Below are 13867 nucleotides of genomic sequence, written 5' to 3'. Positions count from 1 at the left end.
ACAAAACAGAAAAATTCTATACTCAATTTTATATTTCAAACAGTAGTATTATAACAATTACTATTGAGACTATTCTTCTAAACATTTTTAATTAAAACTTTTCCTCACATCCTTCACCAATGGCATAAAATCAAATTATTTTCTGGCAAAGGAAAAAACAAACAAAATATGCTTCACTTTTAATTAATTTAGAAAATCCTATTATTTTAGGAACTCAAAATAACATTTCTGTTACCTGTTCAAATGCATCCTTTCTACTATCAGGAAATAGTGGTTGACGAACAACTTTTACTGAACCAGCTTCAGGAACAAGACAGCTGACTTCAGTACAAACTTCAGGGTGACTAGGTACTAAATCAGAATCTTTTGATCACTTTACATCTTTAACAACTTAGCATTGCACTTAGTTCAACACAAAATATTCCAAGATTACAATCTATGCAAAATACTAAAGTATCACTTAATACACTGCTCAGAATAAAAAAAGGCATAATTACAGTTTTCTATACTCTAGCTATGACATGGAACAACTACTGTTTTTAAATAATGTCAATGGCACTCCTGAGTTCATCTTCATGTAAAACAAGTGTCAAGTGACCTGTATAATGATCTGATATGGATATTTCAGTTAACACAGAAAGGTGAAAGAAGTATAACAGTGTATGTGTGTGTTAAAAGAGGTTCCGACTGATAGTGAAACATATCAGGATACCAACAGACATTTTAACATTTCCATGAGGTTGAGGAAATAGGTCGGTGGCAGCTGGTTTAACACAATAAATTATTGCAGAATGGCTAAAAGTCTCATAAAGTGTGGTTAGCAGGATGTAGACACATTTTCAGACAACTAATACAATTGGCTGGAGACTTGGATGGGATAGATCAGGGTTTCTCAACCTGGATTCCATGGAACCCTAAATGTGCATACACTGGTTTCAGGGGTTTTACAAGAAAAAAATCAGTAATTGTAGCAATATAAAAAAAAACCTGAGACTGTTCTTTAACTGTCACAATTTTTTCTGGCTCTCTTGTGCTAGAAAAATATGCCAATCGATCGGTTGAAATCTAGATTTTTTTTATTGGTTATAAATTTAATGAAGGTGGACATCAGGGGAACCTATTAGCAAATTGTAAAAGAGAGGATGTGAAAGGTAGGTGTGACAGAAGGGGTCTGAATTTTTATTGGATCATTCTTTATACAAATAAGATTGAAGGATATAAAAGTTTTCTATCACATCAGCTAGACTATATTATAGAGACTATTTTATGTCAAATATTTTATTTCTCGGAGGGAAGATAAATAAATTAAAGAAGAGGTGATGACTAGAGATGTCACAATTCTCACAATATAGGAGATTGAGGTTGTTTTTAAATATCTGTTATAAAATTAAGAACTTCAAACATATAGAGTATTAAGTTTAATATTTAATCTAATGTTATGTTTCAATTTCACCTACAATAATAATGCATATAATGCATTTCACTTGTGTGTGTGTGTACATGCATGTTTGCTTGCTCATGTGTGTGTAAGATAAGATTCCACTGCAAATAAATTTTTGAATAAGGGTTCTGTGGTAGTGTAAAGGTTGAGAACCCCTGAGATAGATCATTCTCAACAACCCCATAAGATTACAGTAGAACAACCAATCAACATGCAATTAGTCAGAAACAGGTTTCACGAGGTTAGCCTTCATGCCAGATGACAAACAGCATGGTTCCTCTATCTCATTACTAAAAAACAGCCAGTTTTCAGTAGTATCCATAGAATGTGGATTGGTCAAGTGACTGGTCTTACTCACACTTGAATAAAGCTACACACTGCTGCTAGATATGAGATGTGTACACATTTGGTGAATGCTTGAGACCAGATCCAAATCCACAGATAGAAGACATGTATGACAATGATAGATTAGTGGTTGGACAGGAATCAATACTTGTCACTACACTGATTTTTATGTGCTGCAACATGGCACTATAACACCTATGATACAGGGATGCAGTCTCATAAATATTAGTGTTTTTATTAAAGGTGCAACTGACCAGAACATTCATCTAATGCACTGCCAACCATGTCAGTTGGTTAGGAGGTTCTTGGAAACATAAAGTATTGTATAAATGGACTAGCCAGCATGTTCTGTGGAGTTAACTCTGATTTAACATGTTTGGAATACTTGACAGCAAATGATTCATCTCCAAGCAGTATTGATAAACTAGAAATTGACTCTGACGAAAGAGTGAGTCATAGTTCTCTTGAAGCTCATTGATTTATTCAGCTCATCACATTGTAATAGACTAAAATAAAATGTTGCTAAAACCAAGGTCAAACAAAAACAAAATATTAAACTGTAACAACAAAATAAACCTTTCAAACAATTGGAATACAAGTTTTACCACTTTCAAAAAAAAAAAGTTTGTAAACTCATGCCTGGCCAAGAATTGATACAAACATTAATAAATAATACAACATAAATATCAATGTTACTAATTTCAATAAATAAAAGAATTAAGAAAAAGAACCAAAAGAAGAAAAAAACAACACTATATTCCAAAATCAAACCACTACTCAAGACAAATAATACTGAGCAACAATCAGCAATAATACATTTTAACTACATCTTGTGAACTAACTTGTTTAAGATCAAGAAATACTTTATATTTAGTGGTTGGACCACAAGATTACATCCCATATGACTAACCAACTTGCATAATCTTTCACAACATTAATATCTATACCTCGCAATACAAACACACTTAAATTCAATATGCTCTAGCTAGAAGGTGAATTAGCATTTTAACTAAAAATTCATAGTTGAACTAAATGACAGAAGGAATACTAAATGAATCGTAAACAAAACCATAACAAAATAAAAGTAGAATGCACTATTTAATAACATCAATGTCTTACAACTTAATGAAGTCGTATTCATTATTAACAAGTGTTTACTGATCATTTCTTTGGCTGCAAAGTTCGTATTATCAAATTACCATTTGCTGACCTTGACTCAAATAATAGACATTTGCATACAAATATCAAATGATGGTCACTTGATTCTTCTTATACATAAAGGTAGCTCAGGGCTGCCATTGGCATTATTCAATAACTGTAGTTATGCAAAAATACAAACCTTATAGCTCTAATACTTTAGAAAGGTAGCCTTTTCTTTATTAGGGATAAACTGCACTGTCATAGCTAAAATACAGAAAAGTCTTGTGATTCTTTGCAAAGTGTAAATTCTATATCATTTAAATTGTAGTACTGAACTGAAAACAATACAATAACATTCTATAAATTTAGTTTAAAAAAAAAGAAAAGATCAATAGAGCCAATCTGAAATAAGATATAAAAAGAGTCAAGAACTCTTCCTACCTTTCATCAGTTGGTTAGCTGTGTTGTTTGAAACTGTTCCTACATTGAATAGCTGTGATTCACTTACAGGCTGTGCATTTTGAAGTTGCGAGTCCAAAGGAATGTTGGCAACCTTAAGGAGAGGATGAGTATATCTATATATCTATTTAAAGACAAGATGGATATACTAGGATAGCATAATTCAAGATTTCAATATCAAAAATCTTGTCTCATTATTAGTAATACTGAACTTTATCCATTAGAAAAAAATTAAACTTCTTCCAAATTTACATCTTTTGCCAGTCTCTCCAAAGTCTTACAAAAAATAAGAATTCAATGACTGGAAAACGTTTATCAATACCTCAAGCAACCATGAAAGTTAAAGTCGCATGTTTAGATACAAGTTAAAATCATGTGTTTAGTTATTATTTTAGTCTTCCTAGACCTCGCATGTAGTTTAAGAATGAAAGGTACACAATTGAATAAATAGAGTTGTTTATACATTTGTTTAACAACAAGTAGAAGCTTGGAATGGTCTATTATTTCATTGCGGGTGTGTGTCTGTGAGCCAGACCAGTTTCGGAGAATTCCACTCCTCATCAGTAACCCTGGACACTACTACCAATTAATTATCAAACCAAATCAAGCCTTTATAGAAGTGAGGTATCAAAAATCAAACTGGTGTATTTAAATGTTTAACACTCACAAAAAAAGAAACCTATCATTCTATAGGTATTTGAAGAACTTGTAGCATTTCACCACAATTTAATTCTTCGTATTGTTAACCAACACTGGGCAGCTTTTATATAATTGAATAAATAGAGTTGTTTAAATACACATCAAATGAGATTAATTAGGTTGGATGTTTCACTAAAAAAACAACTAAGACCACATACAAAAAACAAAAATATATCTAGGTGGAATTTCTTAGCTTCAGGACCACCACCTCTCAATTTCAATTGTTCTTTCACACAGGAAAGATTAAAATATTTAAAAAGAGGCAAATAATTTTTTTTAGCTTTGTTTCAAAGAATGTACCTTTCTATAACAGTCTTGCTTTATCAAAAGTTCTTTTAAGTGGTAGATATTTGAATCCCAAAATTGTAACTCTTATTATAATGCATGTCATTTTGTGTATGTGGGATAGTCAAAGGTGTGTTCATCATCATTTGTATTTATTAAAATGACGAATATCAGATAATGTTTAATCTTATAGCGAATTTAAATACATGTGCATCACACCAACATAAATATATTATTTGTATAGTTTCTTGTATAACCAACTTTTATATATACGTGTTCCAGTTTTTGCTGCTGAGTTGTGATATTTTTCTGCCAAACATTATAAAGACAGACCTTTTCTATTTAATTTTTTTCTTCACTGGTGCCTCAGAAAATTCTTGATTGGTAAATGACAGAGTTATTGTTATAATAATGGAATAAACTGTAGATTATAACCTACTATGACTACTTTTTCCATCCTATTTCCATGGTAGAATCATTTTTCTAAAACATGAGAATTCTTGATTACTTTAAGCAATACACAACTGATGTGTAAGCTAGCTCTGAAGTTATATAGAGTTAATTATGCTGTATTTGAATTATTTGTACATGCTAACGTAGTGACATGTCCCATAGATGCAAGTTCTGGTGCCATGTTTAGCACCTCTCCATTCATTTCATAGAAAACTTTCAATTGTTCTACAGTGCAATGCTGGAATGGATAGACTTCTACTTGAAAGAATATAAAAAGCCTCTTCATAAGAGAAATGTTCATACAGCAACATTATTAAACAATGTAGAGTCAAAAAAACAAAACATTTTGAAAAAGGGAACTTTCAGAGTTATCCATGGAAGTGGAAAAACTTGCATACTACAGAGCATTTAGGTGAATAACAGGCTTCAACACCATGTCCCAACCCAATCCAGAACAATGCCCTCAGTGAAAAAGAAAACATATTAGTATGAAAGAGAATCCTTCAGCCAAAAGCCCACTGCAATAGGGGCTGGGCATATCTCTTGGCACCATTAACAAGATAACAAAGAATAATTTGAAGATGACATCGGCTCACAAACCAAAAGTTCATAAACTTCCAGCCAAATCTTGAAATCAACAGCTGTTTGTACAGAAAGATGACTGAAGAAACTACAAGCTCATTACAATGGAAATTGCAATGTCATGGCTATCAGACTGAGAATGATCAACAATCGAAGAAACAGATAAAAGGGCAATGCACCTCAAATATTCTTATAAAATGAAATGATTATAGTAATGCTGAAGTGGGTCTTTCTAATACACATCTAATAACCATTAGATGAGGCAAAAAAGGATGTTTTTGGTCAGAGATGAATTATACAAATCATCTGTAACTTCAAGTTACTTTTAAGGTTTGCCATAATAAACTGGAGAAATTCCTTGCCAATATATTAATTAATTAATTAAACAATCTCTTTCTTTGACAATTGCCTAGAAAAAAGTGCAGATTACCTTGAAAGTATCATAGTTGGACACACTGAACTGATGTGACTGGCCTATCCAAGTTAATGACAGAAAAATATTTCTCACAACCTGCCTACAGCTGTCTTTTATTGAAAAAACTATATGTAGAAATCATTAAAATATATGTGTATAATTCAATAAATTACAGGCATTTGTTTTTCTTTTACTTGGTCAATCAGTAGACTGAAATAACTGAAGGAGGTTGCTGCATATCAATGTCATGGTTAGTAACCTATATGATCACTTAAGTTTAATTATTAACTTGAATATTTTAGTATTGTAATTGTAAACTATTTACTAACTAGTTTTTATCCTACATTTAGGCTGCTAATTTGCTGCTATTTTCAGATAAGTCCTGAGAGAACTATTTTCTATGTTAATGATGTCCAGGATTAAATTCTGAGTCATCTTTTCAAAAGTCCAGAACATTATCCACTTGACTGGGGTTTCCATACTAAAACTTGAATCAACTATCTGAATGTTTTCGAGAAGGATGTCTAGGTTTTGCTGACTTTTATGTTAGACTGACTGAACATGTTATCAGTTAATTGGATATAGAAGGCTTCTTTTGTCCTACTTTTCTATTTTTATGTGCGAGTCATATATTTTAGAAAGAAAAAAATAGAAAATATATGTCAACCACACTAAATCAGCCATATCCAGAACTAATGAGGCCTATCGTCCAATACCAGGGGAGGTCATTAGGCCAGCTGGGATATGATAGACATAGTAGTAGTCTAAGTTACTTGTATCCCCAATTTTCACCAACAGCGATTCTTATGGTGTGAACTAGATTAAGCATGTGCACTGTAATTATTATCAATTTTATTAAAGTCATTTATAAGTCAGACTTTTAGGATAACAATTAACAATATAATATTAATTGTAATATTATGTAGAAAATGAAAATAAATAGAAACAATGCAGCTACAAAACAGACACATACCACATAAACAATATCATAATAAACACAATAAGTAATAACTTCCAATTTTTGTAGGGAAAATTATTGAAATTTGGACTATCTTGTATAGGTGTAAAATGTAGATGTATAACTTTCCCCATATAAGACCGACTACTATGTAATTCTTATAGAACCTTTGAAGACCTTGACAGTAACATGGATGGGTAGAGGATGGGAGCTATACTAACAAATTAGGTTGGGCTTGTATATTAATACCTTAACATCATGGTATTTATGCCCAAACATCATCATTATGGGGGCTGGAATGCCAACTTCAAGGACAATTTTACCATCTTCTCCATTGATGTATGTATTCCAATTATTTCTTTCTTTTTAATTTTTTTTAAGAAAGTGAGGCCTGCGAAACTGAGGTTAAACTGGATAGATGGTGTACCCCCAATGCAGTTTGGGGTCTTACTTCCATCAGTACCTCAAAAACCAGAGCAAATTGCATAACTACCTATTTTATGGAATGTGCCCAGGTGGTACATGTCCATTTTGTAGCTGCATTGTTTCTATTCTCTTTCATTTTCTATGTAATATAACAATTACATATTTTTCATCTAAGGTTTGGATATGATGTGTTAAATTCATGCCATTCTTCCTTATGTTGTAATCTTTTCTTTTTTCCCCCCTTTTTTTAATTATATAATTAATATTATTTATCTATTTTTATTTTTAACATGATTATTTTTTACTATTTCACTTGAATTAACTTTACTATCGTTCAAAAGAACTAGTGAACCAGCAAGATTTGTTGATTCAAGTCATAATGTAGAAAATCCCAGTCAAGTGGACAACACCAGACTTCCATCAAGAAGACCCATGATCAAATCCTGGCCACTATCAAGGTGGCTGCAAGTTAGCAGGCTGAAACCTAGGATGAAAACTAGTTAGTTATTTATCAATAATTATAATCAGGGAATTGTACAGGCTACTAACTATGATAAGAGATATCAGATCACCACAACTTTACTGTAAGTATTCAGTACACATGGTATAATCCACTTTATAAGCCTACAATTTTTAAGAGGAGGAGAGATTCAAATACAGTTGAAATCTAGAATGGAAGAATCTTATAATTTGCCTACCAACACAAACCTTGTTCAAATCTCAAAGCTTTAGGTTTCTAGATCATGGCAAATATACTAAAACAAACTGACTGAAAATTTGGAACTCAAGAATCTGGAAGCTACTTGTCTATTACTTAACTTGAAGAAGCAGATTTGTTGCTAATATTTCAAATCTACTTCTCTGACTATGTTAATAAAAGCTTTTATAACTGATATTTTTTGTAAAACTTTTCATGGAGTGTTTTAAACAACTAACTAAAATATTATTTGGTTCAAAGTTTCCCAAACAGAGAAATGCTGTACCATGAGCTGCAACACTCAACATCTGTGTTATAAAGCTTAAACAGACCCTGTTATTATCAAAACAGGAACATGACACTAACATAATCACATCTGATGTTAAACTATGAATAAAAATACCTCTTTATTGGTAGACTTTTCATCATCAATTGGACTTGCATTTTCTCCAGCTTTGTATGTTCCTTCATTGCTGGAGCTGCTATTGTGAGGACTAGCCTCTTTTTCTACTTGACCTGTTTTAGCATCATTGCAGAGCCATGTTGAAACCTTAGCTGTTGGATCACTATAACAGGGAAGTGGGAAACAAGGAACAACACCCTCTCCACCACTAGATAAACATGAGGTTTAATAGTCAATCTATTATAATTAATATTTACTTTTAATTTTTAAACTTTACAAAAAGTTATGATAGTCTTTTATCTGAGGTGAGATGGTTGGTATCTGTTGCACTGACTATTTTAAAGTTTCTTAGCCTCCTTTAGAAAAATAAAAGTTCAGCATTTTAAAGTAAACTTTACTTCAATAAATAATACAACAGTTTCAATATATTCAGCATATTTGGGGCTTTGGTCACACTAACTTAATTAGATGATTATTTTCATGAGTAATGACACGAACTGATTAAGCTGAACAACCTTGAATATTTATAATTATTAATTATAATTATTATTAATTTATAATTAAGTGAAAATAATAACAGAACATTATAATGGTAATACTTCAATACTTAGATAGTTGAAATAATTGGAAACATTAATCTCAATTAGTTGATTATTTTTGTGAAATTAATTTATTTAACCATAATTTTGATTGATTATTTTATATGACATAAATTGCTGTAATCAAGTTAACTGGCCACCTCTAAGCAATTCAAATAATTGCTAAACACTGTCAGATTTCTTGCAATCATATACCCAAGTATACAGATTAGATCTGTAGTTTCAATTTAGGCTTATCATTGTATGATTAAAGTACCACAACAAGTTTATTTTAATGTTAAATTTTTCCTTTCATATATGATAATTATATATTTTATAGCAAAAAAATCCAAGAAAACAAAGCTACTGTTCTAAGTACTATAAAATACATGATATAATAAAGCTAATTTTTTTAAACTTTATACAGCTAGAATACTGCCAGTAATACAATTAATATCAAACTATATTTATTAACAACAAGCTTTGAAAAAACAACTTCAGTTCATCCGATAACAATCAAAAGTTTAATTTTAGAAAATGCTGTGTGTTTAGTACCTGAAGTCCCACTGACCCACATCTTGCTGAAATGGACTAAAATCTGCAGAAAACATGCTCTGTGGACGTCTATTACCTACTTGGTTATTGCCACCAGATGCATAAAAATGCACTGCTGTCGGAGACTTTTGCTAAAACAAAAATCAATACATTGTGTTAACCTTAGAATTTTGGGAGTAATAACATGCATAATCACATTTTGCTATTTGTTCCTTGGAAGATATTTTAATATCATCATCACTTATGAAGCATTCATTATTCACAAAATGAAAATAAATAGTAATTTGTCACTCAATTGGCTGACTTCAAGCTTACAATTCCTGATATTTTTCAAACATCCAAAACCATTCCAGGTTTACCAAATCCAACCAGCTGTTTCAATTTGTGATTTCATAGTTTAATTTCACAAAATCTGCAACTGTGACTGCTTTAAAAGGAAAAATAATTACATTTATTTCTGTAAAACCTTAACTATTTTACAATGTGTGTAATGCATCATACCCTTAATTATTCTACCTGTCATATATAGAAGTCACCTTCCATGTATTTAGATATTTAAATACATCTGTCCAAAATTATGTTTGTAAAATCTCTACATATACTAGTACATATGGTTACTGACTATAGATTGTTTTGTCCAGTGCAGAGTGATCAATTGCAATTATATGCAACCTGCTGTACCAATTAAAATATTTTGTTTGGATTTCATGCAAAACTAATCAGGGGTTATCTGTACCAGCTGTCCCTAATTTTGAAGTAATATATTAGAGGGAAGGCAGCTAGTCAATACCATCCACCACCAACTATTGGTTTTTTCCAGTTGAATAGTGAGCTATGACAGCCATCCATATAAAGCAACATCAACCCCAAAGTATGGAGCATATTTTTTTTATATTATTATTTCCAGTAATAGGGTACAAACCATGAAACCTCAGATTCACAGTCCAGCTGGGCTGTGATTGGCCTACTCAGAAATGATTATATATATATATATATATATAAACACAACACAAAAGGAAACAAATATATTTTGCTAAAGGATGTGATAAGTAAAAATGAAACAATATAAAAATGACAAAATAATTTACAATGCACACTTATAAAACATAATCCAAAATGTTTCACTTGATAATCAAGAATAACCCAATAGTCTGAAAGTTACAATGCCTTGTATCAAGCTACAGTAATAACGTGGTTCATACTGAATTGCTCAGATCAATTTCAAGCACTCTCAGAAAGTCAACTTTTTGGAAGCTAAAATCTACATAAAAATCAGTTGTATTCTACTGAAATTTTTAAAATTCCTATTTATTTGTTAAACATATGAACGTAGACTAAAAGCAAAAGAAAGACTTTATTTATTGCACTCAACTCTGCAACGTGCATTAAAGTTAGATATATTGATATATTATAATGTTTTCAAGTACTTTTGAAAAAAAAGAAAAGGGCCCCTTTTCGAACACTGTCAAACCCTTGAAATTGAGAATTTCAAGAACATTCATGTAACAATCATGGTAGTTTATCATAAAGAACAATAATGTTGCATCTAGATGATGAAAAAGATGCAAGTATATATGTATTTAAAATGCAAAACAATTATAAATCCATCATGTGACAGTATCCTTATTCTACTAGTATAACTGATATTTAGAAAGAAATCAAAACTGGTTTTTAAAAAACAGCCTACTAAGAAGGTACATATCCTTTATATATAATTTGCTCATTAAACACAATGCTTTTGTTGTTTTTGTGCAAGACTACACAATGGGCTATTTCAGCTGTCCACAACAGGGAATCAACCCCCAGAATTTTTGTATTGTAAGTCCATAAACTTACTGATGATGAACCAGGGGACTAATTATATAAAACATATCAACATTTCATTGAGGAATAGAAACATCCTTAATAACTGTTTCAACAATAACACACATATAAAAACTTACTTTTTCAATTTTTTCAGTTTGTCCAGCAAAAAATTCTTCGAGTACTAGCTTTGCTGTCTATAAATAAAAATAAGTATGGAAATGAAATGAAAGTCCCGAGACAAAAGAAAAATACCAAAGTTAACATTTACTTACACTGAAAATAGGCACTTACCTCTCTCACACAAAGAATCTCAATCTTCTTTCTGCCCTCAAAGCATTGCTAAAATTAATTTTCATACTCAGTGCATCAGTCTATATACCCAACCAATTTTGTGCCACTATTGAACATGTACACAGCAGGTGACTACTTTCCACCAATAGTATTGCACCACCTATACTGGTACAGCTAGTTCTTCTGCTATTCCTGCTCAATCCTCATTTTTGAGAATTGGTAGTATCTAAAAGAATCACACTGGCAGTGGGGACAAAGGTGGGAAACATGTGAAAGGGGTAAGTACCTATCAGAAATACATTCTAATGTTCAAAAATGTTAACTTCCTATATGGTTTTTACCTCCACTAGAATCCCACACTGGAAAGGTGGAGGGGCCAGTGTAGGCACACAACACTGAAACCATGAGGAAAGCAACCTCCCATAATGAATAGGTATGCTCCAAGAAAAACCAAAGTAGACATATGGGTCACCTCACTACTTCTGGAACAGGTATGCCCTTTGCTGTGGAAGAAGGAAATGAACCTGATACAGGCAGAAAAAAAGGATGTGCACAAGTGTAATTCATTGTGAGAGGTGTAATCCATAGTAAAAAAACCCATCAAAAACACTTGATGTAGCTATGGAAATACTCACCCTCAACCATACAGACAAGGTTCCACAACACATCCTTGACATTAAGAGGTTGAAAATCAATAAGATAAAAACGAGTAAAGAGTAACATAAATAATGTGGCTAGGGCACATGGACCATGTCACCTATACACATGACTCCAAACCATAAGTAGACAGTGTCATATGTCAAGCAAACAGAATTATGAAGAGGAAGTTATCATGCAACTGAAACTGGACAAACTCCCAAAACCACAATAAGAGCAAGAAGTACAACAAACTGAACTTGGCATTACAGGGTCTCATCATTGCCTCAACTCGACCATAAGAACAAAGCAATATCTGTAACTGGTATTAAGAGCAGAAATCTTAACTCCCCCAGCCATAAATACAGGGAAGAAACATCCTGCATCCTGAATTACAAGGAGGATATGGAACATTCACTCAACTGTAGGAACAGTGTATGTACATCCTGCTGTTGGTATTACAAGGAGACAAAGTCCCCCAAACTCAATTGCAGAAACAGGGAAGGAACCACCTGCAACCCAAATTAATGAGAAGGGGGTGGTGGTCTCCACTGCACACAACCATAGGAGCAGAGCAGTGTCATCCCAAACCCAGTATTATGAGGAGGATACTGCATAGGCTGGTCATACTCCAACTGACAACTGTCCACCCGGGAATAAGCATCCAGAGGAAATGGAAGGAGGGAAACCAGCTTTGCCCTGTTCTAACTGTGTATACATACAAAAAGTTAAAAGTCTACAATGCACTCAGGAGGAAGCCACCATGGTTCACAAGCCTAGTGACTTGGAACTGGGATGTGGTAAGGGCTTTCTTGCTCCAGCTGGAGAAAAATGGGGGGGGGGTCCAGAGGAAGTCCACCATTCCCTATTTTGAGAAGCAGACCATCCTAGATTTATTCAGTCAAGGGGTCAGCAGGGATGGGCAGAAATTCCCTTCTGCTTTACTCATGAAAGTCCATGAGTGACAGTTCAGAATGAGTAAAACTGGTGGATATTGACAAATGTATGTATATACCACTGAGCACACCATCAATGGTCTTATAGAACATCCCATCTCTACACTGAGCATTATAGTACTACCAGTGAACAGTGCAGGTTTAACACTTTCCAGACGTATCACAGGTGAAAGGTCATGTAATCGCATTTATTGACTTGCGCTCAATTTTATTGAACTACTATTTCATGAATTTATGTCAATAAGTTTCATATCAAACTGTAGATTATAATTAAAATTTTAGTATTATATCTTACCCAACTTCTTAATTTAAAAGTATATATAAAAACAAAAACAGTTAAAACATCAATTTTTGTGTGTCACACAATATGTTGAATGCAGCACTCTTATCTTTTCAATTTGCCAAGATATTAATCTTGTAATAAATCAAACACAGTGCCCACCTCTTTCCATTTTTGGAAACACTCCCTTATATACATTTATTTCTATATATGACATGAATAATCAATCCAAAGCTCAGAACGTCCCCCTTGTGGCTTTCTCGGACATTTTAACAGGCTTGGATGCCATTTCTTTCTTCTAACCAATATTTCAAGGCAGTAGGGTGTGTTTTTAGTCTTTTAGACCCAAATATAGCTCAGTTACTAAGATTGATAAATTATAGTGGAATTCTATGATATTGATATTGTAATCTAAGATTTTTTTGGTATTCAACTGTATATATATATATATATATATATATA

At 32.5% G+C, this 13867-nt stretch overlaps 1 protein-coding gene across 5 annotated transcripts in view; it reads right to left on the bottom strand.

Moving 5' to 3' along the window:
* LOC106478408 (eukaryotic translation initiation factor 4E-binding protein Mextli-like) overlaps nt 1-13867 on the bottom strand; it is a 49112-nt gene that overhangs the window by 8897 nt on the left and 26348 nt on the right. For 3 of the 5 annotated variants that reach the window (XM_022382006.1, XM_022382009.1, XM_022382008.1), the window contains exons 11-15: nt 11380-11436; nt 9437-9567; nt 8304-8511; nt 3368-3479; nt 236-351 (exon numbers count right to left, since the gene is read on the bottom strand). In XM_022382006.1, the coding sequence (XP_022237714.1) occupies nt 236-351; nt 3368-3479; nt 8304-8511; nt 9437-9567; nt 11380-11436 (624 nt within the window). Of the gene's footprint in view, nt 1-235; nt 352-3125; nt 3191-3367; nt 3480-8303; nt 8512-9436; nt 9568-11379; nt 11437-13867 lie in introns of those variants that run through there. The other 2 variants (XM_022382007.1, XM_022382010.1) reach the window with 2 other exon arrangements.

Source organism: Limulus polyphemus, unplaced genomic scaffold, assembly GCF_000517525.1.
Source record: "Limulus polyphemus unplaced genomic scaffold, Limulus_polyphemus-2.1.2 Scaffold209, whole genome shotgun sequence".
Classification (NCBI taxonomy): Eukaryota; Metazoa; Arthropoda; class Merostomata; order Xiphosura; family Limulidae; genus Limulus; species Limulus polyphemus.
The sequence above is the reverse complement of the archived record's forward strand: the minus strand, read 5'-3'. Positions and strand labels throughout refer to the sequence as shown.